This window comes from Fringilla coelebs (assembly GCF_963513975.1).
Source record: "Fringilla coelebs genome assembly, chromosome: 7".
NCBI lineage: Eukaryota > Metazoa > Chordata > Aves > Passeriformes > Fringillidae > Fringilla > Fringilla coelebs.
The window spans coordinates 35,881,204-35,908,484 of NC_140035.1; the positions used below are offsets into that span (position 1 = coordinate 35,881,204).

Consider the following 27,281-nt stretch of genomic DNA (forward strand, 5'->3'; position numbering starts at 1 on the left):
GCAATCCATAACCCTGGTAATTTCCATGGAATTGATACTCCTGACAAAATCAGTGCAGAGCCCTGAGCAGGGCATTTATCTTCCCTTTGCTGTTTCCAGGAATGCTGCCAGAATTGTTTCTTGCAGAGCTTTAACAGCATTAGGTGAATAAAGGGTACGCATCAGGTGTTTGTCTCTTTCAAAAAACAAATTGAAAATGACCTTTATCTGATACTTGGTTTGCTCTTTGGCACTGAGAATGAGATTTGTGACTTTCTTCATCTGTAAAATCTCTGCTGAGGTGAGCATGTGACTTTCTGGAAGTAAAATGACTGTGCTGTTTTATGGATTTTCTTGAGCAGTCTTTCCCTATTGTTTTTTCACCAGTTGGTGTGATTTTGTTTTGCCCTTTGTGTTTCTCTTTTCACCTCAGGTTAAATCAAGGCACTGAGTAATTTAACTAGTTCTGTTCCTGTCCCTTTATTTTCATTCAGATAAAGTTTTAAGCTTAAAAATAAGTACAAGTGGACAAGAAACCCAAAAGACAGGAGCTTTTTCCGTTGTTGTTGAAATGAAAGATTCAGCAAGAGAAAAGGAAGCAGTAGCTTAACTTCAAAAAGAGAACAATCATATGTCCTCCTTGGATTTTTGAATTTTTGAACATTGAAGCACCACAGTTGTGAGCTCACTTTTTACAGCTTTTCATCCCCACAAGGGGAGCAGTGAGAATTTGCACGGAAGCTCTGTGGGCAGGAATCCAGTCTTGGCCTGTTACAGACTTGAGAGTCAGTATTGAATTTGTCAATAATATGAAGTCAGCCTGGTTTTCTGGAGGAATAGCACCCAGACCTGCCCAATAGAGCACTCTGAACTACTCCTAAAGAATTGAGAGTGGGCATGTCCTTCTGCCACAAAAACTGTTCCAAGGGCATTAGAGAAGCCAATCCAGTAGAGAATACACATGAGAAGCCCCATGCACAAACCAGCTGTATGTTTGGGGCTTGTGTGCTTAACCCTTTAGAAGGCTCAAGTTTTTGCTTGTGTCTCATTTTGGAACCCTTGTGGTGACAGCAGAGCTCTTACATGTAAAGTCCTTCAAAATTAACTGCTGTGACCTTTTTAATATTCTTTTAATATTAGATGGGTAGAAACATGAAGAAACTTTCTGAAATAAAAATGAAAATCTGTTAAAATTGTTTAGAAAACTTACCTGATAAAATGTATTTTTCACAGTGTGGAGGATTCTTAATGGGGGGAAAGCCTAACTCAGTTTTGTTTCCCAGCATTTTTTTGCACTTGGTGTCATCTCATCCATGATTGAATTCTCCTCAGGTTACCAAGTGTTGAGCTTTATTTTTTTCCCTTCTTTGTGATTGGGAACATGTTTCCATGGACCACGGTGTGTGAGGGATGGAAATAAAGAATGTGCTATTTCTGAATTCCTACATGAGATCCTCTTTTGAAATCAGGTTCTGAGCAGAGTTGGGCTCTTACCCTGAAAGAGGTTTAAAACATTAACCTGCCAGCCTATCTATATATACATTTTTAACATTTTTAAAATCACTTTCTTTTTATTCATAGAAACACTCCAGAATCCCAAACCCTCAGGTAATTTCTGGTAGTGGTTGGTCTCCAGGCTGTTGCATTGTGTGAACACTGCTGCAGTTCTTCCCAGCTGATCTTTGTGTTCCTTCTACTCCTTTGTGATTTTTGTGTTCCTTCTGCTCCTTTGTAGCTAAGCCTGAGTTAGCAACAGGAGCTTATTTACCTTTCAGTCTCCATTCTGTCACATTCTGCATCAGTTTATTGCATACTTTCCTCTCTAGAGCAGCTTATTCACAAAGCTGGAGACTGCTGCAGTTACTTTGGGCCCTGCTCAGAGTGTCTGAACTTGCTTTTCTCCTGATTTTAGGAGTGATGGTCAAAATGCAAGAGTCCCAGGCAGAAAGCAGATACATGGCTTAAATTCCATTCTATTCTCAGTTTTTTTTAATGTCGCTGGAAGTACACAGCTTTTAAATACCTCACATGACTTCACACTGTTGCTGCTTCTTTACTACTCTGCTTTGTACCCTTCAGTAATTTCAATTTCAAACTCCAAAGTGCTTTAGTGGCTCCTGTTAGTCCTCAACGTGTGTCTCATTTGCCAGGGTTATTACCTGCCTAGCTCACTTAGTTCTCCTTGATACTCCTCAGTTTTCCTAAATGCTTGTTTTCATTTTGCTCTGAAAACATCTCAAGTGATTGATATTAAGAACTGAACAGGTGGATGTGTATCTTAAATGCCTGATTGGTTCTAAAAGTCAGGCTCCTTCTGCAGTTACCTCTAACTCACTGCAGCTGAAAATGGTTTCATAAATCAGTGCCTGATTGATGGACCTTAAAAATAAAGCACACTTGGGCAGCTCTGTGGAGGGCTGAGCATATGAACAGTAAAGGCAGTGTTTAAAAAGGTATGATGGATGTTCACAGGGAATATTTGTCCTTTTCCTTCTTTTTGTAGCTGTGTTCTCACAGACATCAGCTGGGCTCAGCTAGCTGGGTTGTTTTCTGGAGCCTTTCCATGTTTGTTAGGTGTATGTGCAGGTCAGTTTTTCGCTGAGATAGTTGCAAATGCTGGGCTTTGTCATGTTTGTGTTATTGCTCTCAGGAGAGCCAGGAGCTGGAAGCATCCAGGTAGTCTTAAACAACAGATCTGCAGACAGCTTTTCATGCCCCACTCCAGGAACCACTGTTTTTTCAGGAATTTCTCTCCCATAACTCCAGATCCTGGGTTAATAAATATCTGTGTGTGCTATTAGATTACCTGATCTAAAAGGAATTAAGATTCATTTCCAGTAAACTATTGCTACTTGGAGTTGATCCTTAGGAGCCTTGCTTATTTAATTAATGTTTTAATACTAAATGGCAGCATTTTGTCCTGTTTGGTTCACTGGTTCTGCCCTTCTCTTCAGGCACAGGAATGACTTAATTTGGAATCATCCAAATGTCAAACTCATCTCTTGGAGAAATAAATCAGATGATCCTGACTTCATTTTTCCAGTTTACCTCAATGTTTAAGCATCAACAAGGAGTTTTGAAAGTACAAAACTTTCACCTATCATCTCAAGGAAAATAGATGGTCTGCTGTCAAAATCATCTGTAATTAGTGTAGAGGAGTGTTTGGAACAGACAATAAAGTGACTGTCACAGTCTTGAGCATGAAGTGATAAAAGAAACCTGCATGCTTTATGTTACATTAATTCTTGTTGCTCAGGCTGTTTTTCTCAGCATTATGATAACATTGTACAGCTATTGATTTATTCAAATCCTCTTTTGGAGTTGGTCTTTTTATGTGTCTTCCTCACCTCTAAAAATTGAATAAGCCGCAGATAAAAACTTCAGACCCAGTGTTTTGAAAAAGAAGCTATAAACTGCTGAAGACAATCTTCTGTGCAGATCTGACATTCAGGTTTTTTCTTAAAATAAGCTTCAGGAAATATTTTTCCAAAGATATATTGTGTTGTATTTTCACTTCATTATAAATTGGCTTTATCAGTTTTGTAAGAGATTTATTTCTTTCTCCTCCATACATGCCCAGGCTGGTGAAAATATAGAGCTGAGTGTCTTCTAATAGCTTTTGCTTCAGAAATGCTTAGTAAAATTTTTATTTTCTGGAATGTCCTCTGGCAAAGCCAAATTTTTGCTGTAGGTGTAATAGCTTTTCTTATGGGCACGTGAGAGAGGAGAGCTGAGATAGCTCTGTAATTGTAATTAACCCATGCTTGTCCTCCCCAAACTGCTGATTTCTGAATATTCAATTAGTGTCAGCTTTAATGCACTGAGCAGAGTGGTCTCCAGAGGCTGATGGCTTCAGTGCTGAGATCACTGTGCTGTAGTCATTAAGAAGTTACAGAGAGTTCCCCAGGGAATAATTTTCACAGGATTATCCCCTTGTCCTGCAGTAACCACGGGGACAGGGGTCAAGGAGTCAGTGACAGAGTGAGGGATGGGAGAGGAGTGCTCTGCATGCTTGGCACCTCCCAGCTGCCTTGCTCTGGGACGGCAACAGGCTGCAAGTGGTCCTGTTTGCTTTCCCCTCCTATATTTCAGTACAAAAGAAATGGTTTTCCAGCCTTCCTCCTTGTTTTGTGTTTGCTAACTGGAGCAGTTGATGCCTTTTAGGTTGCCCAGAGCCCTGTGGGGAGCTGCTGCTGTGTTTGGGTGGGAAGCACGGGCAGGGATGACAGGCACATGACAGCCGAGGTGGCTTTTGTGGGTGGCTGAAGAAAGGTGGCATTCACTTTATCACCTTTTTTCTAGGTGGAAACAATGTTTTTCATCTTTTGCAACATTAGAGAGGAGCAGGGTAGGAAATGAAAAAAGAGATTTTATTTGGGAGAAGACTGTTGAGGAGAGAAGAAGCTTTTTCATAAACTAAAAAAGTGGCTATGTCTCTGGAAGGAATTTTTTTTTTTTTGATCCCCAGGACCAGTGATTATTTGGTGGGGTGTGATGAAGTGTGCTTGGTGGTTTTTTAGGCTGCAGTGAAGAGAGGAAGAAGATGGGTTTGTTTTTAAGAGATGGTGGAAGAAGGGAAAGGAAGAAGAAAACCACCTTGAGGTGATGAATAGGCAGACAGGACAGCAGGGAGCTGCCCCAGAACTTGGCCATGCTTGGCCTGGACTAGAGAAAGCTGGACTTTAGAGTGGCATTTCCAGCCCATTTTAAAAGAAACCAAAAAAATTTGCTTCAGACCTGTGCTTGTATAAATGACTGCTGTTTCTTTTGTTCATCTGACTGGGTTAAATTGTTTGTTTATAAAGAATGTTTAGCACCAAGCTTTGTTTTGTTCAGTCTGTTAGATCAGAAATGCTTCTTGGATCCCTTAAGGAAATTTCTTTGATTGGAAGTTTGTTAGCACCTAACAAACTGGTCTAGTTTTTGTCTGGTTTGCTCTCTTCTTCAATTAATGTATTAAATATACTTTGCCTGTTAAAGGAAAATCCTAATTAATTCCATACCTCAAAAACATTGAGGTAAACTGGAAAATTTTAATTTAATCTTAATTTGCAATTTCCCTGTTTGTTGTTTTTCCAGAAGTGTTTGTGGTTGTCTTTCTGAACCCCTTGTCTGTGCCATGGTTTCAGTGGCATTGCTTTTGTGTAGTGGCTCTGAGAACTGTCCCTTGGCAAGAGTGAAGACCTCCTACAAAATGCAAAGCTTTGAGACTCCTTGGCCTCAGGAGAGGCTGTTTCAAAAGCTGCATTGAGGATTTTGAGGATTCTTGAGCTTCAGACACTGCTGTAGCAGCAAGTTTTTTCTCCTTGTTTGGCATGCTGTAAATAAGTCTGTGGGCAGGGGTTTAGTGTAACTTTTCACTCAGATGCAGCACAAAAATAGTGCAGAATGAAAAGGGACAATTCTAAAGGGGTGTTGACAGCAGTCTGTTGATCTTCTGACTTGCTTGTGTTGACTTCCCCATGCTCCAGCCCAGGATGGTGGCAGTGCCATGGAGCAGAGTGTGCTTCCCTCATTATTCCATATTCCCCTCACCCACTGTGGACTCAACCAGGTACTGCTGTGCTTGGGAACCCAGTTCTTCATTTCAGACACCATCATTGCCTCCTCTGAACTAACAATAAATGTGAATTAAACCCATTTGCATATCCAAGACCTGCCTTGGACTCCCAAAGGCATCTGAGCCACGGGTGACATCTGAGCTGGTGGCAGAGCTCTGGGACACCACCCAGGGAACAGCCTGGAGCAGGAGCCACATAGCCCTGGCTGCAGGTCCAGCACATAAAGCAGAGGCTCTCAGCTTTGCTCTGTGGCTGCCCCTCAGCAGTGGTGCCCTTGTCCTCTGCAAGTTTGATGTTAAAGTCTGATGAGAAGCAGCTTTGTGAAGGAAGCAGCTTGTCAGGTGCAGGCGTGTGATCTTGTACAAGGGGGTCTCACTGAAGTGCCCTGTCAAGGTGTGCGCCGTGACATTCTCAGTGCCACCTGCCCTGCTCCTCCCTGTGAAGAGCACCTTGAAAAACTCCTGCACATGGGTTTCACTTTGTTTTCAGGCTATTTAATCCACAAGTTCAGTAAATATTTGAAGCCAAGCCTGATGCTTTCTTACACTGAAGGGGAGCAGAAGTTTTTGAGCTGTTAAATGTGACAAGATCTTCAGGGGCTTGCACATCCTTTTGGTTCCTCAGGAATACCCAAAGCAAGCATCAAGGCTGTGCTTATCTGCATGCAGCCAGCAGCTCTGCTGAAGTCAGCAATGCAGAGTGATTATTTCTGCAGTTCAATAAAAATGTTGAGTTTTTCAGATACCAAATGCTTGCTTCACTTTTGCTCATCTGTTCCATCCCACTTCCCTTCCTCAATATCCTAGATTTCAATCCAGCCTAGCCTCAAGCTCATTACAAAAAACAATTGTCCTCTGGTAGTAATTTAGCACTATTTTCTTATGGAGCCATGCAAGGGTATAAAATGAACCCAACAAATCATAAAACTTGAATAGATGGAAGCATCAAAAATGATATTAAGACTTTCACAGGTAAATTGTTCAGTAATAATAGTAATCCTGTTATTACTTTTTGGTGTCTGGAATGGCAGTGGAGATGTACAGCATTCTGACAGCTTGTGCCTGTACAAAGGTTTTTGTTGGTTTTTTTTGTTTGATGTTTCCTTTTTTTATTTTTTAATAGAACCCTGTAAAACCCAGCTCAAATGAGTCAAGCACCCCAAAGCATTAAAACCGGGGTTCAGCAAATAAGAATTTGGGAACAATTGATTATATAATAGAAAAATATGATATTACATCTCCTTTTTGAACTGCAGCATTTACTTCTGTGAGGCTTTGGAGCTTGTCTTGGACAGGGAGGAGTTTTGTCTGGAGAGAGCTCTGCTGGTGTCTGGGGAGCTTCTGGCAGAGCAGGGGGGTCAGCACTGCTCAGGGTAAGGAGAAAATGAACTCTTGAGGGTTTTAGAAGGCACTGCCTTGCTCCTGATTTGTTCCTTTTCAGCCATGCTGGTGCTGGAACAGCTGTGGACAGTTTGTAACCCTGGGGATGCAGGTTTGGCATTCAGGAGGTAGAAATGGCCAGGCCCCAGAATACTCAGGTGACCTTGTACCTGTTCAGGATGGTTTTGATGCTAAGTGTTGTGGTTCTGCAGCACATTCTGCAGCTGCAGCCTGCTGTCCCATGGTGTAGGTAGAAGGCAACTTCTAAAAATGTCATTTTGTTCCTTTAATCTGTGACTTTGGTACATCACTGCATTGTACTAATAATTTACCCCAAAGATTAATACAGGTGTCCTTAATACCACGCTCTGCTGCCCTCTGCTATGCCTGGTGTCTGTTCCAGCAGTTGAACAAGCACAGAAGCTTAAATAAAGTGTGAAACAATGATTTCCATCCCTTCTTTGAAATACTTGAATAATAAAACAATTAAAATTGAAATGTTCATTTTTCTCCTGCTTGCCAGGGAACTGGCAGAGCTGTTCTTTGGGAGTGAAGGTCACTAGAGTCTTAAAATTTACAGATAACTGAAATGAAATGTCTGGGTCACCCCTTTTGTGCAGTTCATGTGTTTGTGCTGCCACGTTGGAAAGTTGCTGTCTTTTCCACACTTGAGAAGGTGCTGAGGCTGGAAAGGCTGGCAGTGCCAGCCCTGCTGGGCAGTTTGATGTTTTCAAAGCTGTCTTGGTTTGGAAAGACAGGTGTCTGCTAAGGAAGGCAGGAGCGTCCCCTAAAATGGAAAATGTAAACCCCCTCCCTCCGAATTGTTATAAATTTTAAATTAAGGGGCTCTCAGGTAAAAAAATGGGAACAGGAATAACAGTTCTTTACTAGGGAAGAAAATAAAAAAATAAACACTGCAGTACACTAGAACAACACTGCCAGAGTCAGAACATAGCCTGACACCCTGTGGGTCAGGGTGTTGGGGGCAGTCCAGTTGGAATTGTGGCTGCAGCCCCCGATGGAGTGTCAGGGGTGGCTCTCTTGGAGCAGGGATCCTGTAGAAAGGTGCAGTCTGCCTCTTAAGATCGAGTGGAAGATGAGGCAGCTGCTGTTCCTCTAGGAAATCCAGTGGGAAGCCGTGCTGGTGTTCTAGAATCTCCAGATTCTATCCAGGTAGGAATGCTTGGCTCCTCCCTCTGGGCTCACATCTCCCAGTGGGATGCTGCAGTTCTTATCAGCCATGCAGTGACATTCCATAGCCTGTTATCAGCAGATGTTGTTGAAGAGATAAGGAAGACTTAGCAAAAGACAGCTGCCATCCAGATGGCAAATAGAATCCAGTTTGCCTGACAATCCAGGCCAAAAGCAGCTAAACTGGGTGGGCTGTCTGTGCAGGAGCAGAGGGAAACTGGATGGTGAGAGGCTGCTGGCTGCGGAATGCTGGCATCGTGTCTTGCTCATTAGGGCATTATTGGACAGGCTCCTTAAGGGATATGGATTTCTGTGCTGCACACTCTCAGCACAGGGCCCAGAGCAGGAAACAAGCTCAGATACACTCATTTATTGGAGGTCTTTGCTGTGCATAGGGAGTTTGGTACTTTGAGGCTTTATCTTTATTGTAAATTTGCATTTTAGCCGTGGAATGACTTGAGACATATGCTTATGTAAGAATAGTATTTCTCTGTACTCCTACTACAGCTCACCCTCTTTTCTCTGATATGTTGACAGTTTCAAATATTTGTTTGACCCCTCTTTAATTTAAGAAAAGATTGCTGAATTAACTTTCATTACCCACCCTTGAAGCAGTGCAGTTTTCAGCTCGTGGCAAATTCTAAGGTATCACTCCTCTCCTTGAATGGAGGAGCAACAGGAATACACAGAAAGGAATATACAGAAAGCTCTTACCTTCTGTTTGAATATGCAGTATTTGGTTTTTGCTGACTTCTAAATATCAAGGGGCCATGAAATGGGAAAGCCTTTTCAGTATTTTAATTTAAATTAGTAAAACATTACTCCTAATCTAGATTTTTTTTTTTCCAGTTATTTCACGGATTAATTAAAAAATTAAGTTTGTGAATGCATTCAATACTCCTGAAATGCCTGTCTAACTATCTGTGTTTTTCCTTTGCAGGATATTGTCTGGGGGTTAAACTCTTTATTTACTGTAAGTAAAGGAATATTTTGCATGTCCCCTTTTCTTTTTCCTGCCTGGTTTAGTTCCAGCATCAACTAATGACAGACCCAACTGCCTGTAAAATTTAGGTCTTTATTTCCCTTGACTTCAGTGGGTGTTGGATGAGTATGAAATCAGATTGTGCTTTTGTTTGTGGAACTCATCCAGACTGTCTGATATGCCAGCTTTTTGTACATGGATTTTACTTTGGTTAGAAATATTAGGGGATATTTTGATAACAAATTATTTGGGATCTTCCACACAGTATGAAACTCTTTCTGCTGATTTGCAGGACAAAGAAATGCATACTGCTCTGAGAAGGAATTGTGTTGGTAGTCTTTTCAAAAAAATCCTATTTAGGAATTAATGTCTGCCCTGCAGGTCTCATTCCTTGTTTGCATAAAACCTGACTTGTCACAGAATTTATGTGATTTTATTCAGGGATCCCATTTCCTCCCTTGTTTTCTAAAGATTGCTGGGAGCAAGGAACCTGTAATTGCAGGAACACCTTGAAAATGGAGGAGAGGGCAGGAAGCTGCAAGAGGCAGGCAGGATGCAACAGCTGCTTTTGCCCTAAAAGTGGAAATAAGCTAAGTCTTTACAAAAGTTTTTAGGGATTCATTTCCTCAGCCATTGCTGCTGGCTGGGAATGTCAGGAGGAAGCAAAGAGCAGCACTAACATGGTAACCACATTTGTCATTCCTCTGGAGGGACCACCTCAGCCACTCCAGGGTGTAGAAGGAGTCTTGGATTTCCTGGCATCCAAAAGTCATGGTTGGTTTTTTCAGCAGTTTCCTTGGTAAATTGATGTAAAAGATTGGAGAGCATTTGCCTTTGCAGCAAAAGTGAATTGCATTTCAGAGTCATTCTCCCTGTGCATGCCAAGTAAGTGGAAGGAAGTAAAATCATCAGGGACAGAGCTGCATAAAATAAAAATATTGGGCAGAGAACTGCAGGGAGGGGTGGTCGTGCCTAGGAGACCATGGAATTTGTCATGGCTGTGTCAGGAAAATGAATCCACAAACAAAAGAGGTTTATGTCCAAAAAGGAGGCAGAGGAGTCCTTTTATTTTATTCCAATAAAGGGAGAGGCCATGGGGCATTCCTCTGGGGTCTCTCCAATTTTTGGAGCAAGCAGCCTCCTTTTTATCCCAATTTCCCAGCCACATTTCCCTCTCTCTTTCCCCATTGGCTGAGGTACTTGAGAGGTGCAGACTTCCTGAAAAGCCTGATACTGAAGATTTCCTTCTAATGTATAACTCTCCTTTTTAATTTTTAATTCTTAATGTAATTTAGGGTTTTCCCCCAGTGTTTCTTTTATCTTTCAATCTCCAGTTTCATTTATCAGCAAACCTACAGTTTGTTTGTAAAGGCAATTCTCTTTTTCCATTCATCAATCAGTGGAATCCTTCCTATTGTTTCTTTTCTCTCTCAGTGCTGGTTTTATCTACCACTTGTGATTCAGTATTATTTTTAATGCTGATTCCTCTTCTCCATTTTTAACCCTAGACCCTTTCTCCTTCCAAAGTTAGTATATGAGATTAAACTGAGAGGTCTGAGGTTTGTCAGGGCTATTTCTGCTCCCTGACCCCACATGTCCTTAGTTCTCAGGATCTTTGCACTCTTTTACCTCTATTTCCACTATTTGCTCTATTTCCACTCCCCTGTTTTTCCCAGAGTACTAAAGCTTCCCTGTCAGGCTGCAGGTCACAGAAATTGCTTCTTCACAGAGAGAGTGAAATTGCTTTTCTGTGGAGGTGGAATTAAGGACACTCCCACTTTATCAGCACACTGTTTGCAGAAGTTTTTTTCGAGGTTTGCTTTGCCCTCTAACAAAAATCAACAGGAATTATGCCTCCTAAAAGTTTGACTGTTCCTCTAAAATTTAGTTTTCTGATAGAAATACTTTCACTTCCAGGGAGAAGTGTCATGGGGCCCACACCAGAAGGGCTTAAATGCCCTGGTGCTGTTACCATTTAATTGCTCTGTGATTTGGTTTCCAATTACCAAATTACTCATTTATATTTACCTTTACCTTTGGCACAGACACCACCGAGGCAGTGATTAAATGATGAAATGGTGAAAAAAAAAAAATGATGAGATGAAACCTGCTGCCCTGTTTGCTTTGTTCCATTTTCTTGTTCCTGAGGGCTTTGGGCTCCTGGTGATGCAGTGAGTGGGAGCCCCTCAATGTTCTCTCTTTCTTTTCCAGGATCTTTTGAATTTTGACGATCCTTTGAATATTGAGGCTGCAGAGCATCATTTGCGTGACAAGGTGAGTCAGTGGTTTATTTAAGGCAGCTTGTTCCTAAACAAGCACACATTCTGTACTCAGCACTTCCCAGCCAGTCCTTTTAGAGTGGTGGAGCTGCTGCTCGAGGTAGTTGAGTGACTCATTGTATCAGCAGCCAGTTATTCAAACAAAAAGGGCTTTCTCTGGGAAAGCAAACTGCACACAGCAGAGTTAGTCACCATGTGCTGAGGTTGTGGGCCATAATGTGGTCACAGCCCCAGAATAGATGATCTTTCCCTTCTTGTGTCTGAGATTTCCCTGAAGTTGTGCATGTGCTGTGCAGCAAGCTGATGGTGAGCTGCTTTGGCATGGTGACGTGGGTGACCTTTGCCTTAGAAGATCTCTGAGAAGATCTCCTCTCTCTGTCTTTCCAAAGGCAGCTCTTTTACTCAGAGCTATTCCATGTTGCCAGGAGAAATCTGGGCAAGTTGAAAAACTTCTGTTTTCTTTTTATTGATCCTAATTTTCATGTGTGTATTATGGACTGGGCAAAGCAGAACATAAATGAGAGGTGCTGCTCACCTCTGAGCAAAAGTGCCAATTTCTCCTTTGTATCCATCTCCAAATCTCCAAAATTCCATCATGTCATGGATGTATTCCTCAAGCACACAGAACTCACACCTAGTCTGTTCCAGACATCTTGTTCTAATTAAACTCTTCTGACACTTTTGTCGAGGTTAACCTTTAAGATTGCAGAAAGTTCCCAGGTAAGGAAGTGTTGATTTGAAGAGTTCATTGAAAGTACAGTCAGGCAGTGCACCTAATTTATCTCATTTTTTCAAGAGGAAATACCAGGATTGCAGGTTCATCTTTCCAGCTGTTTTTTGATTAATGAGATCTTGTAGCTATTCTGGTTCATCCATGTTTGCAGGGCTGAGATGAGAACATACAGCAAAGCTGGAAAAAATTATCTGCAAACCTCTTCTGGAGGAGAGGGGTCTCTGTGGTCTCTGGAATCACAGAATGGTTTGGGTTGGAAGGAACCTTAAAGCCCATCCCATTTCCTCCCCGGGTGGTTCAAATTGCTGTCCTGACCTCTCAGCCTCATTGAGAGATTGGAAATGGTGGGAATCCACAGAAAGGAAAATGCTGCCTGATTTAAAAGACACACCTCCCTCAAAACCAGAGGTGAGCCCTCAAAAATAGTGTACTGCTACACTAATTAACTAATTACATGGAAGTTATTTGAAGCAGTGAAAAGGAAATTGAGCTGTTTTTCTGACAGTCTTCTAAATAATTTTTTTTCGGGGAAATACATTTTTTATTTATTAAACTCCTAGTGATCTCATAAGCATCTCTAAAATTCATATTATGCCATTTTAATTTTCTTTTTTGAGCTTATCTGAATTTAATGTATGTGTTCTATAGCACCAGGTGGGGATGGATTTTCTGTAGTGTGTTTTGTGGTGACATCAAAAAAAACCCAGTGATGCCTTTGTGAAGAGAATAAATAATGCAAGGGAGAGAAAAAGCTGCACTTGCAGTCTGAGTTGTTTTGGTTCCCTGTGGCAGAGATGTCTTATTTTATGTAAAAATACACAACTATGTTGTGGAGTCAGATGCTGTGGTACCATCCTGGCTCTTAAGAAATATTTGCAATGCCCAATAGGATGAATATGGGAATGCTTATGAGTTTTCTTTCCTCTGAGACTTGTTTACATGTGTAATAGGATAATACATATAGTGTATATGTAATGTGTGTGCAGTATCTGTATGGACAGATGTGCAGATCCAGCCATACAGAAACAGTTGTGCACACAAACATCTGTGTGCAGGGGAGTCCTGGGAGTGTGGGGTGTGTCACAGCCAAAAACTGCACCCAAGGCTGTCTCCTGTGCTTCTCCCAGGGTGGGTGACTCAGAATTTCACTGATGTCCCTTCAGGTCTGAAATCCTGGCGTTCCAGGCTGAGCCTGGCTGCCCAGAGGGTAACAGCTAATCCCAGGCCTTGCCTGTGGTTATTGAGAGCTGAGGCTGGGCTTTGGTCAGCTCCAGGTCATCTCAAATGACTCCTGCCTTGCAGATGCTGGGGAAATCCCATCAGAGGTAGCAAATTCTTCTTGGGAAACAGCTGTGCTGGGAGTGTTTGTGTTAGAGCAGGATGGAAGGGGCTGGTGTGATCCCTTCCTCTGTGAGGCACCTCTCCCTTCTTGCATTGAATCTGAGCATGTTTGGAAAAGCAGCCTTGTCCTAAGATGTAAAATGATACAAAATTCAGAGCTCAAGTTCCATAAATTGATTGTTTTATTACCCTGTCCTACCTGAGATGTGTGTTAGTGCAGCTTCAGCTTCCAGCCCTGCGTGACTTCCTTTAGCTCCAGGAGGGAGCTGTCACTTACTGAACTTGTTCCTTTGCAGCTCCCTTCAGTCAGTGAGCATCAAGTCACTTCTACAAATTATTTTAAAAAATAAATATGTTCGTTTATGCAGCTTTACTCATTTTGCAGTTCTCCCACACACACCTTGCTAGGTGCCAGTGATTTTTTGGCAGGCTCTACAACAAATTTGGGGAACATCTGTTTTCCCAAGTGCTGGACATCCCTGGTGTCCACATTGCTCTGCAGTTGAGTCACAGTCACTGGGAGATAAGCAAGCATCCTCTCCTGGTGTAGAGCTCAATAAATCAGAATAAAAGGATGATAAAAAGATGATTGATGTGTCTATGTAAACTAAGCAAGGAGTTGCCCAGCATTTTCTCACACTGATATAATCTCAGCAGTTTGGTGGTTGATTTCTTTCTGAATTTAAAGAAGCTCTCACTAATGAATGAGCTTGGAGCACTCTGCATTTAGCACAGAAGTCACTCTGTCAGTAGTTTTGGATAGCCAGAGCCATTAATTATCAATCAATCCCATGGATCCTGAAGCAATGAGCAAGTGTTTAAGTTTTAATGCCTACTCACTTAAAAATGATGTGAAGGATTTGCTGGTTTTTATACTGCAAACACATAGAGCTGGACTGATTTGCTCAGTGGCAGCCAGGTGGGCTGAACACTGAAACAATGGGGATCTTTTGGAAGATCCAAGCAGTGGAAAACCAAGTGAGCTTAGTGCTCCAGGACTTGGTATTCCTCATCCAGAGGTGCTGTGGGTGGGATTTGTTAGGTGAAATGTAGGAAATGCTTTCTGTAGGGCCCTGTGTCATGGCTGGTGTGGGAGCTGTCTCAGGACATGGTGATTAGCCAGTGTAAAATGTTAAAAACCTTTACATTTCCTAGAGGTGTTCACTTCTGTCAAAAAACATTTCAAAGCCATTTGTACAACACACAACAGAACATTAAGTGCAAGCTTAATGTGGCTTAAAGTAGGAATGTTTTTCCAAGTATTCCTTAGATTTCTTCCTCACCTAGGGCTGCTGAGTCAAAAACCCTAATGCTGTGTCCTGTTTGAATTATATTTACCTTATGTTTGGTGCAATTCAAGCAAACTTTTGTCATTCTGCAGATTAGCAAACACTCTGTTACTTTTCATCCCTGTCATCAGGAGTTGTTTCAGTAGTAGGAGAAGCTGAGTTCCATCTCCCTGTGCTGTTTTCCTGCACAATGTTTCCATCTCAGTGCAACCCATCAGTCAGCACTCAGTGCTTTGTGCTGTGTCCTTGTGAAAGCCTCAGGTAGATTGCACTTGGCGGGGAATTTTTCTTCCTCCTTGTGAAAATCCAGTTTATCACATTTACCTGCAGCTCTGAAGTGCCAGAGCTAAGAAATCTAATGGGAAGAGGTGTGTGTTTGCCAAGGACCCACTTCAAACACGTTTTTAACTTAATTCAGTGAGCCCTGATTTTATTTGCATCCTCTTTGGAAAGCAGCATTTAATGCTCAATTATTTTGCATAGGTTTGTGTGGAGGAGTTTGGCTCTGGATTGACTTCTGCAATACTTTTTTTTCAATTTTTAAATTTTAATTAAAGGTTTCTCTGGGTGATAAAGAAAATAAAAGTTTTTATTTCAGGGTTATTTCTGTGGAGATGGATTTATGAAGTTCATGGTGTTACAGAATCTGAAGCTGCTTCTAAGGTTTCCTCTCAGTGTTGTAATTGCCCTACACAGCCTCAGTTCTGTAGGAAACTTGACTTAAAAAACCCAGTCCATCCTTTCAGTTGCCTGTGGTCCTTGGAGGTTGTGGGATGAATGTTTTCCTGAAGTTACCTGAGACTGTCGTGGTGTCCTCACTAGTGAGAGCTGATCTCACTCCACTAGAAACTCCATTGGTAATCAGGAACAGTTGCTGAATACAGATCTCACTGAAGAATTTTTATAACATCTCATAAATTGTAGGCAGTTTTTTAGAGTCCTAAACACCAAACAGTTTAGAATTTTCACAGAAGAGTCTTAATTGCTCAAGCATTGCCCAAAGTTGTGGCTGCCCATCCCTGGAAGTGTCGAAGGCCTGGGATAGTGGAAGGTGTCCAGCCCGTGGCAGGGGTGGAATGGGAGGAACTTCCAGCCCAAACCAGTGTGGAATTCTGTGAAACCCCTGGACAGCTGGGCAAGAACCAGCAGCATCTGACAAAGTGTCAGAGCCTGGGCCAGAGACCTCCTGAGAGCAGGTGAGCCATGGCAAGTGAGCTGTTTTCAGCAAGTCAGTAATGAAAGTAAGAAATAAATACAGATTTTCAGTAGAGGATCTCCAGGCATCCCTCTGGAAACACACTGAGTTGAATTTCCTCCCAGAATTTCCACTTGCATCAGAAGCTGTCCTTGCCCAGCACAGCCTCCTCAGTTCTGGAGCCACCAGGAAGCAGCAGGAGGTTGGGATTGTAAAACTTGATAGGCCAAGAGTGATTTCCTCCTCCTTGGTTTGTTGGTTTTTTAAACCTTTAGGGCTGGCCTGGGAAGCGCATCTCCAAGTGGAAAGGGATTCCTGTCCTCATGTCCCACCTCAAGTTTTATCAAACCCCATTCTGAGAGCCTGGTGCTTTCTTCTTTGAGTTATTCCCCAGGGTGCTAAGCACAGGAGCTGGCAGATTTGGGATCTTTTATCTCTGCTGAAGTTTGGAGTAATTTTGTCCTTGCGCTGCTGATGCCTTTAGACAGCTAAAGAGTCCCAGAGCTCCCTGCCTCTGTGTCATTTCAGATCTGATCCTTCTAAAGACTCCTCCAAAGTAATGTCCTGGCCAGCTGTGCTTTCATCCTCCTGGCTTTTTATTTCTGTGCTCATACATAATAAGGGCATAATTACATTTGGATTTAAGCCTTCCTTCAAATTCCATTTTTCTGTATAGCTGAAGAGAAGCATTTGAAACTAAACAATGCCTTCAAATTTGGATTCTGTTTTATCTCATCATTGATCATGTTGAAGTTAGTTTTCTTCTGTTAGTGCAATTTCCTGTCTCAGGAGATCAGTCTGTTTGAAATGCTCTTTGATACATCTGAATGAAAAGCATGCTATAAATGCCAGTGTGCCGCAGGATCCTCTAAGCAGGCAAACTAACACAAAATAAAATTCAACTTGGAAGTTTGGGGAAGAAAATATTCATTATCTGTATTTCTTCCTTACATCTTCTGGTTTAAAGTAATTGATTTAAGTGATCTTATAGTAGCTTCTTTGTTTCTCTGTTGCACCTGCCCTATGTTTATCATTTTTATGTCAAAGGTATATTTGAATATTTAGCTCCTACAGGATTCTTCCTGTTCAGAAGACATCAGGTCTTTTCCTTGCCACTGCTTAGATTCTGTGGTTTTTTCCAGTTTATTTTTGGCTTAATTCCTTGAGGCTTAAATCTGTCTAGGAATTAGAAATATTACCCACTGATCTGTAGTAATTGTTGGCCAGTTTGGGTGCAAAATAGCTTGTTTGGATAGCAGTCACCAAAATTGTCCAAGATTCACTAAAAGACATTTTGATATAAAACACTTAGAGAATATAAAGTATAATAAAATTTCATGGACTGTGGATGCTGCATCCTGTCACTTGGCATTTCAGAAGAGCTGTTATTTGTGATAAAAAGCATTAGAAATAGCTCTAAACAGGCATTTTATTTTCCAGATAATTGTAGATAATCTGTGTTCTCTGGTGGGTAGTGGTCCCTGAAGAAACAGAAAATGGAAATGCTTTAGTTTTGCAAAGTATTCAAAGCACAGGGGTGGCTCAAAAGTCAAATGCCTCTATCACCCAAGTTGATATCATGTTTCTGTCTGAATGTTTCTTTATTGGATTGCAGCCAGGGAATGCACTCCAAGGGTTTTTAATGGCAAACTGCTTTCTCTAATGCCTTCACTAAGGAATTTTAAAGAAATAATTCTCATTTAATTCATTCACTCATTATTTTTAGCCCAGTTCTCTTTGTCAGGCTTTTCACCCTTGCCAATGGTTTCCCATCACAGCCAGCTGGAATTTTTCTCCAAACATATCCCTGTAAAGTTCTGTATTCAAACAGTGACAGTGATACATGAAGAGTTCTGATAATTACTGTTACCATTTTTTAAGCTCAAATGTCAGAAGTTTAGTGATGACTCAAGGCAGCTGGAAAATTTGCTTTAGAACAGAGAAAATACTTCAAAAACATTTACTTGAATGTAGTCTTTGAAAGTATTTTATTATTACTGTGTTTGAGCTGGTGCTGGAGGAGCAATGTGCTGGGTGTGCAAGGTGCTCATAAGGCATGAACAGATTGAGCTGGATTATTTTTGAAGGGTTAAAAAAACCAAAGTATCAAAGTTTGACCTCTTGAACTTGGCATAAAGGAGTGGGAAATCAGCAATGAACACAATTTTCTGGAATTTATTTCTGGCACTGTGCTGGTGGTTGCCTGGGTTAGGGCTGCATTCATTTTGACAAAGTGACAGGAGAAAAGGGGATTGGTTCCAGCTGCCAAGTGAGGTGTTGTCAGGGAGTGGGGCTTTTCCATGGACTCCTGCCTGTGTTGGCAGACTTGAAAGGACCCTGTGTGAAAATTCATCTTGTCATCATGTCCTGCCTGCCTTGTCATGAGTGTGAATAATTCAGTAACAAAAGCTACCAAGCCAGAAGAGTTTTTTTTCCTGCTGTCTTGAAAGATCTTTATTTCAGTAGTAAAACGTTCAGCATGTAAGCTCCAAATTGATTTCCATGTGAGTCACAGGGTGGGGTGGTTTGGAAGGAACCCTCCAGACCATCCAGTGCTACCTCTTGCTGTGGGACACCCTCCTCTATCCCAGGGTGCTCCAAACCCTGTCCAGCCTGACCTTGGACACTTCCAGGGATGGGGTAGCCACATTCACTTTGGCAGATTTTGTCTTAGCACTGGGGAAAAAAATCAGCCTTTGTACAAGTTCTGCAGGAGCAATTTACCAGCCCTGTGTGTTCAGAGCCCTTTAATCCAGCATCCCCTCATTGGGAGTGTCAGAAGGATAGTGCTTATCACATGACCCCTCCTGTGATGAGGCAGAGCTCCTGGTCAGGTACTCTGTGTGCCTGAATTGCAGAGATTTTATCCTGCAGGATTGGGCAGTTGCTTTTATTGTGTTTTATTTAGCTGCATCAACAGAAACAAGTATCACTGGTGCTGCTGGCCAGAGGAGCCTGTTGGGGTGTGTGCTCCCCAGCAGTGAAATGTGAGCTCAGGGAGCTGGGTTTCTCAGATTCCTGCATCATCTAACCCTGCTGGGCTGTTAACAGAACCCTCAATTCAAAACCAGCCCTTTTAACTCCCCCAGCCCTTCCAGGGCTTGGTGCAGAAAACAACAGCTGCTTTGGATTCTTCAGTAGCACTGAGCATGTGAACCCCTGGGCTGAAATCCCTCTGGAAAAAGAAATGGGGATTTCATTTAATAGGGGAGAGAGTAAACCAGGTCTGGGTGAATTTGGAATATTCTGGTTTTTCATATTCTCTGAAAATTCACAGATGTCTGCCAGCAAAGTTTAAATATGTAGGTAACACTGAAAGATTTAACAGGTGGCAAAAAAGATGATCCTTTGGTTTAAGAGTCTTATCAGGAATGAAAATTGATGTTTTACCACTGCAAATTTGGGGTTTTTTCTTCATTGGCTGCAGGCAAGCCAAGCTTTTCACCTTGTCCTGATTTTCCTTGTAGTGTACAGTAATCATTGTAAGTGATTTCATTTTGATGTCTTTTGTTATAAACTGAAAAACAGGTTTAAACAAAAATAGGGGGCTGTTTTATTTTCAGTATCATGAAGTGGTTAATGTTGGTTTACTCCAGAATTTGTAGACTTGACACTTACTTTGTGTGAATAGAATAGAATCTGATGTCCACAAATTGCAGTGCTGGGCAACCAAACTAAATTTCAAGGCTGGAGAGCTGTTGTAGTGCTTGGAACTTTGCTGATGAGAATTGGAGTGCTGTGGAGAGGGATATGATTCACCCAGGGGAGGACAATGGAGCAGTGGGAGGCTGGGCATTCATTTGGATCATCTTAGCCCTGGATTAACAGCCTGACATTTAAATTGCATTCTGTTCCTTATCCTTTCCTTGCATGTCTCAGCCTTGCTGTGGTGTTCCTGCACAGACAGCCTCTCTCACCTGATTTATCTGTGCTCTGACAGGATCACTTTTGAAGGAATAAATCCAGACCACTTTGCTCTGCTGTGCTGCCCTTTGTACTCACAGGTGCCAAAGGTTTCCATTTTCCAGATAAGCTGAAATGCACAAGGGAAGACGCAACCAGTTTTTTCATCTTGACATTTTACTTTTTATTCTTTTATCTGCCTGCAAAATAAATTCTTTTCTCTGGTTGTCAGAACTGAGGTTGGCCTGTGGCTTGAATCAGTGCTGGGCTGCACTCACAGCTGGGACTCATCCCAGGGCTTTTCTCTCTTACATCTTGGAAACTTCAGCCCTCCAGCCTTGTGATAAAGGGAGTAAAGAATGTTTGGCAAGGAGCTCAGTGCAGGACCAGGCTCTGAGTCATGACAGTGTCACAATTGGGTGGATAAGCCACCCTCTCCTGGGAAGCCTCTGGCACTGCATGACACTGACAAAAAAAGGGTTTTTAAAACCATTCTCCTTGTGCTGCTCAGAGGAGAGTTGCTCTTCATGGTTGGCAGTGGCTTAGGATGAGTGGCCACTCAGCCATGGTTATTTCCTGTGTTCAGCTGGCAGTCCCAGCTATAATTCCTGGGCTGGAGGGAAATTTTCTCTCATGTGGGACTAAAGTCTGTGGCCATCTTTTTCAAAATAGAAGCAAAGGCTGTCATCAGGATGGTAATATCCTGGACAAGGCATTATAGTACAGATAGCTGCTGAAGGAGGTGAAAAGGAAAAGAAAGTTTATGCCTTAGCCTTAGAAGCAATTGATTTAATGTGATTAATGCCAATTATTTTGAGTGGGGAGAGATTCAGAACTGCAGGGCACTTCAGGTTTAAAGTAAATTTTTGATTAAAGTTTCCTAGACTGTAGAAATGTAATTGCCTAGGGGAAGGAGGGGAATCCCTCCGTGTATTATAAACTAAACAGTGTGCTCTTGAACATGCTGAAGTACAAGATAATAGCAATTAGGTGTAGAACAGAAGGACTTCTGTGGAGCTGAGGGTCAAGGAGATACTGAGTTGACAAGCCTGATGTTTTTCTCCTCCATACCCCAAGACTAAAAACTGTTTTTAACAAAATGTTCTTGTGTTTGGTGCATCACTGTGCTGTGGACAGATGTTTCAGCCCAGTGCCACTGTTGCTTTTAAAGCTTTTCTGTTTTCTATCCTTTCACTTCTCTGATGAAAGTTGGAGTCTGTCAGTCTGATAGTCCTGTAACAGCAGCAGAATAATTTGAAGAAATATAAAATTATGGATAATGATGAAAGTAAGGAGCCTCTGGAAAACTTGGCAAGGCAGCTGTCAGGTTCCATGAAAACAATCTTACATTTTAATGGAATGCAAGTTAAAGGACATGCTAGAAACATTTCTTTGTTCTCTTGCTCATGAGCAGCAGAACCAAGTGAAATGATTCTGTATCACATTAGAGGGGGTGTTTGCTCTGTGGCTGTAGCTTTTCATCCTTGAGACATTTCCAGCAGAGTCACCTCTGGAGATGGCAGTGATTCTGCCACTGCTCATGGCCCTCTGAGCTCAGCCTTTGAGCAGGTTCATTCTCCCACTGCCCCTTCACCTGCTCTGTCCTAGAGCTTCACTGAAGGGAACCTTTGGCAATTGCTTGCTTTGTAGTGTTCGCTTTTGGCAGAGGAAGAAGGCTCATGCAGTGATGCCACCCATCTGTCCCTCGTGCCAGCCTCCCCATCAGTCCCTGGAGCTTTTAAACACACTTGGGTTCCCATCAGATCTGACAGAGCAGCAGAGTCTCTACATCCAGTTCTGTAGCTGTTGCCAAAACTGGCAGCAGCAGGGAGGGGGCTGGGCTGGGAGGGAGCCCCAGGACAGCTCCAGGTGGGCTCAGTGGGGAGACCCAGCTCAGGGCAGAGCCCAGGCTTTGCTCTGCCCCCAGCTTCTGCTCAGGCTGAGGGGGTGGAGAGTGCCAGGGAGTGGTGCTGAGTCTGCAGATCTGTGACCCGTCACATTGTGCTGTCTGTACATTCTAAAGCCCTTTCTTGCCTGTGCTGGACACTCCCTGGCTGTAGGGGCTCCAGACTCCTGCACACTAAGTGAGGCTTTATTTTGGTAAAGAGCTCTCCCCACAAACCACTCAAACACCACAGGGTGTTCCATTGCTTCCTACTGATCACAAGAGGTGCATGTTTTTACTTGCTGTTGTCTTTTTTCCTCTTCCCTATTTAGCCACATTTGAAGTAATTAGTGGGCACACTGCTGCATATATGAATTTTTAGGGGATTTTGTGCAACTCTGATAGTTTTCATTTTCATTGCTGCTGGCTGTCACTCCCAACACTGGAGCAAGATATGCTGTTAAAATTGCTGAAGAAGTAATTGAGGTCAAGGCTTTGAAGTACTGCTTCTTAGTTGTGAATTATTAATTCTCAAGGCATACAGAAAGAATGACATTGTAAAATTCATTGTAAAATTATGGACTTTGTCACACTAGCTGCTCTGCTTGCCTGCATTCTGCTCTGCTTTTCATAACATCTCCTTGGATTACCTCTTAGCATTTTTAGTTGTTTTCAGTTCATCTTCAGACTGGATTTCTCATTTTCAACTCCTCCACACGATTTTGGAATTACTCTGGCGTGAGGTTTGGGAGGTCACAGTCTTTCCTAGTGAGAAATTACAGTGAAAAAAGGGAAGTTCCTGAGAGCTTATGGTGTGATCCAAGGCTGTGTCAGAAAACAGTTTGGGATGATATAACTACTTCTATACCCATAGAAACTGTAAAAAAGTACTGGTTTAAAACCAGGAACTTCTCAGGCTTTTGATTCTGATCTGGGTCCAAGAATGTAGGTTGCAAATGAAAGTTTTCATTTTCAGCCCTTTCAGTGTCAGACTGTCAGAAACTCTTGTTGACGGCTCTTAGCTCAGGGTAGAGAGCAGAAGGGCTGTTCATCCTGGTCATGACAGGGACATCAACAGAGCTGGCTCTCACCATGTTTGCTTCAAGCTGGCTTTGCCAGGACCTCATTTTTTATGTTGTTTGCATTGTAGAATATTTGAGTAAGTGCTGTTGCTTAAATTACCATAGTCTCATCCTTGCTGTGCTTGGTTCCTCTAGGCTGGGGATCTCTCTGTCCTTGGTCTAGCATGAGGTTTTCCACTTAACCCCATCCCCTGATTTAAATTGATAGCCCTGCACCAGCCCTTGACATCCTGAAATCTCTTTTCCTATTTCCAAATATTTGTGAGAACACTGCTTTTTATTTATAACAGTACAAAACTGTAGTGATGAAAGTGTGATGGTGCTTTTGACCTTCTTCAGGTAAAATAAGAAACTCAGATTTATTCTTGGCTGCTGAATCAAGTATCTCTTCCCAGATTTCTTCTAGAGGGGTTATGAAACACTGAAGAATTCTTGTAATTAAATGCACCCACAAGGTGTATCTGAAGAACTAAAGTAGATCTTTACCTTTGGCTAACCTCAGCTTTCCAAGCTTTTACCACACTGGAAAAGAATGTAGTCCCAAAAGGCTTTCAAGCTTGATGTGGTTTTTTTGGAAGCTGGTTAACTTTTGTTGTGGGGTTTTTATTACTCTCTGATTACAGCTTAATGGCTTATTAAGAACAACAGTTCCATCCCAGTCCAAAAACATCTTTTCATAACAATTCTCCCTGTGAGTCATTGCATTTATTTATCTCCATATTTATTGCAGTAAATCCTTCACTTCCTTTGCTCCCCCAAGCACCCTGTTTGGTGTTTGTTGTTCTCACTGAAACCCTGGCAGCCGTGGTAGAATACATCTTTGTTTTTCTGCAGCATTTCTGCATTTACAGAGCTGCACTGGGGTTTTTCTTGGATTGCCTCCCTATTTTATGTTCTGTGTCCTTGTAGCAGCCTTTGAAAGCTTTTCCCAGCAGCACAGAGTGCATTAAATGGCATGTGCAAATGAGCAACAGCACAGCTGCTAATTGTGCTAACAGATGTAAATAGGAAAACCATTACTTTTCTAATGCTGCAAGTATTTATAGCAACCATTCCCCATCTTCCATAACACTTTGATTATGGATGGAGCCTCTCTCAGGTTCAGCAAAGTTGATTAAGCTCTTGCAGATGGTTTGATTTGCTGAGGTAATGTGGAAGAAATGCAGATGTTTTAAAGCTTTTGTTTTAGATGCTTCAGGCAGCTAAGTGGCTTAAAAGGAAAGTTTTTGCTTTGCATCCTTTAGGAACATCCATGGCTTTTGAAAGGGAACATATGGCAGGGCTGTTCCCAGGGACTCTGAGCTCTTGGAGCCTCACCTGCCCTGTCAGGTTGGTTTGAACATCATCTGCCTGGAGCAGAGCATGACTTGCAGAACCCTCTGGCCAGAGCCAGGCAGCTCCCATTTCCTCGGGGCTTGTGATTCATCCATCAGTTCCTGCATCCCAGGGACAGAGCCTCTCTTGGGAATGAGGGGCATCCTCATGGGTGGAAGTGTGCTTGCAGCTCACAGGAGGTTGGCCTCAGAGGAATTAGGATCATTCAGGTTATTTTCCTGCAGGGCTTTTGTGTAACCCTTTGCCACAGCTGGCAAGGTGATCACAGCCTGGAGGAGCAGAGGGGGGCTCCCGACCTCAGGCACTGAGGCACCAGCAGTCTCTGCTCCCTGGGGTCATTCCCATTTCCTCTGTTTTCAGCAGCACAGGTGAAATGTTAAATGGCAATAAGAGACCTGTGGCAGTCTGGGCAAAACCCAAGGACTCTCCAGGCCTCCATCTCCACCCCTGGGGGTTTTGGATTCACATTGCATCTGATCCAGGGCACAATTTCCTTTGGGAAGCTGCTCGCCTCTCTTCATCTGGCTCAATTCTCTTGCCTTTGCACAAACAGGATTTAGATGTATTTATCTAATCCATAGCCTGTTCCTCCTCTAGGAACTTCAGAGTGTCCTTCTCTCCCTTTATCTTTCTCCAGTGGCACACAGCAGAAATTTGTGAAAGTATGAGGGAAATGGTTCCTGCTTAAGATGTGAAATCTCAAACAAATGTGCAAATGTGTTCAGTGTGTCAATAAATTGCTGTGTCTGTGGAAGGTATCTGCAGCTTCTCTCTGTCCAGGCAGGTCAGTGCTTCCCACACCAACTCTGTAACCTACCTCTGTGTGCAGATAATGAAAAAAAAAAAAAAAATCCAAACCTTAGTGTTTCTCTTCTTCCTCACAATGCTGCTCTTTTCCAAATAGCTACAGTGGTGTGTTCTGGCTTTGGTTGGTTTTTTTTCCCTGTAGTAAAAAATTTACCTTTTCTTTCCCCCTTAGGACTTGGCTACTAAGAAATCTGCTAAAGCATTTCCTCATCATTTTGCAAAATGACAATGGCTTGGTGTCTAGGAGAATTTTAAAATCTGAAGTTGGGATCACAGGCCATGGAAATGGATGTGGCCCCTGCTAAGCAGAGAGCTCATGGGAGATACCTTTGTGTAGGTTTTCCACCCCCCACTCCTCTTCTCTCTTCAGAGAACTAAAATTTAATTACAGAGCTTGCAAAACTCTTCACATCGTGTAGAGACTGAGCTAAATAAAACAATGAGAGGGAAATGAGAGCAAGGCAGGAACAAGAACTGTAAAAAAACCACCTCATACTTGAGATTTCTGTACTACTCAGAGGTTTCATTCAGCTCCTTAAATGGGAGGGGATGTGTGGGGGTTGATGGGTGTGAGTACTTATTATTTTCTGCAAGGGGGAAAGAAAGAAAAAGTGGCTTTCAGTATAATTCATAGGGCTAATGGGTAGATCTGCCTGGTTATTAAATCCTAAAGCCTTGGCTGAGCTATGAATGCCATTTTACTGCTGCTCAGAAGCCCCCTTTGCTGATCACTTCAGAACCACAAGTCAGGTCCTAGCAGAGGTTGTTTGAAATTTAACCTTGGTAATAAATGCTGGGTTGAGATAGTGTTCTGTTAAAATAAAGCTGCTTTCAAAAAAGCATTGCTACTATTATGATTACTAGCACAGAAGAGGGAAGGACAGGAGCAATTATCTGTGATCTTTTTGTGGCTCCATTGGAATTTGAGAGGGATGTGGAGGTAGATCAGAAAGTTCATCACAGTACCATGGTTGTAGTCACAGTGAGGGGACAGATGTGTTAAACTGCACATTCTCCTGCAGGGACTGGCCAAACAGTGCAGGGTGTGAAGTACCAGTAGTGGGTATGTTAAGGATAATAAATGAGCTAAATCTGCTTTGGGGTTTTTTTAAAATACATATTTTTAAAATTTTATTTCTGGGTAATCCTTTTACATCATTTAAATAAATAAGATTCCCAAGGGAAAGTTTTTCATCAGAATTTTTCCAGACTTCTCTGGTAGCTGTCACCAAAATATTGTTTTGCTTTGGATAACTGAGCAAATTACAAATTAAAAGCTTAATAAAAGACAAGCAGTTAATAAGCATAACTTGGTGCAGTGTAAACAGTTGGAAAAAATGAAGTCTCCTCTCCCAGAGCTGCCAAATCAGGTCAAATGTCAGTTTTTGAAACAGTGCCTGGTTCTTGAGTGTGTATTTCACCATGCTTCTTGAAAGGGTAGGATGGAATTCTCTTCTGAGGTTGAGGCTCTACAGATCTTCTCCCAAGTGCTCTTAAACACATCACAGAATCCCAGAAGGGTTTGGGTTGGAAGGGACCCTAAAGCCCATCTGGTCCCACCCCTGTCATGGGCAGGGACACCTTCCACTGTCCCAGGGTGCTCCAAGCCCCATCCAGCCTGGCCTTGGGCACTGCCAGGGATCCAGGGGCAGCCACAGCTTCTCTGGGCACCCTGTGCCAGGGCCTGCCCTCACAGGGAAGGATTTCTAGCTAATACCCAATTTTAACCTATTTTTGTCAGTTTGAAGCCATTCTTTCCTTCCCTGTCACTCCAGGCCCTTGTACACAGCCTCTCTGATCACTCTCCCAGAGTGGATTTACAGCAGATGCTTTTGGTAATTTGGCCACATCTGTGGCCAATCTGTGAAGGTTTGGCTCCTGTTGCATCTGTCTTCAAAATAACAAAGCCAAAAGCCCCATAAATTTTGATCAACCTTAAAAAATCACCTGAGTTCTGGTGTCCACTTTGGCTTTGGAGCTATTTTGGCCTGAAGTCAGCATCAGAAACAGTTGCCTTGTGTCCATGAAGGGTTTATAAAATGACTTGGAGAATTCTGAACGATGCTGCCTTTTTGGAGGCTCTCCTTTCATTGTTGCAGGATGCAATTTTTGGAAAATTCCTCTTCCATCTTTGGCACTCAGGCTCCTTTCACTGTGAGGGGCTGGTGGTGCCACGGCTTCCTTTTTGCAGCTGTGCTTCTCTTCTGTGCAGGTAGTTTTTACTGAGAGGAAACCTTCTCTTTATCCCTTTAAAATCAATGTCCCCTGTCTTGTTTATTTTGTGTATGTTTATTCATGTAAAGGTTATTTATGAAACCTCTTTGTACAAACAGAACATCT

At 42.4% G+C, this 27,281-nt stretch overlaps 1 protein-coding gene across 1 annotated transcript in view; it reads left to right on the forward strand.

Annotated features, from left to right (window-relative positions):
- The window catches only part of UBE2F (ubiquitin conjugating enzyme E2 F (putative)), a 58,816-nt gene that overhangs the window by 26,619 nt on the left and 4,916 nt on the right, over window positions 1–27,281 (forward strand). Inside the window, exons 8-9 of the mRNA XM_084209552.1 lie at window positions 9,051–9,083; window positions 11,304–11,366. Coding sequence (XP_084065678.1) covers window positions 9,051–9,083; window positions 11,304–11,366 — 96 coding nt within the window. The remainder of the gene's footprint in view (window positions 1–9,050; window positions 9,084–11,303; window positions 11,367–27,281) is intronic.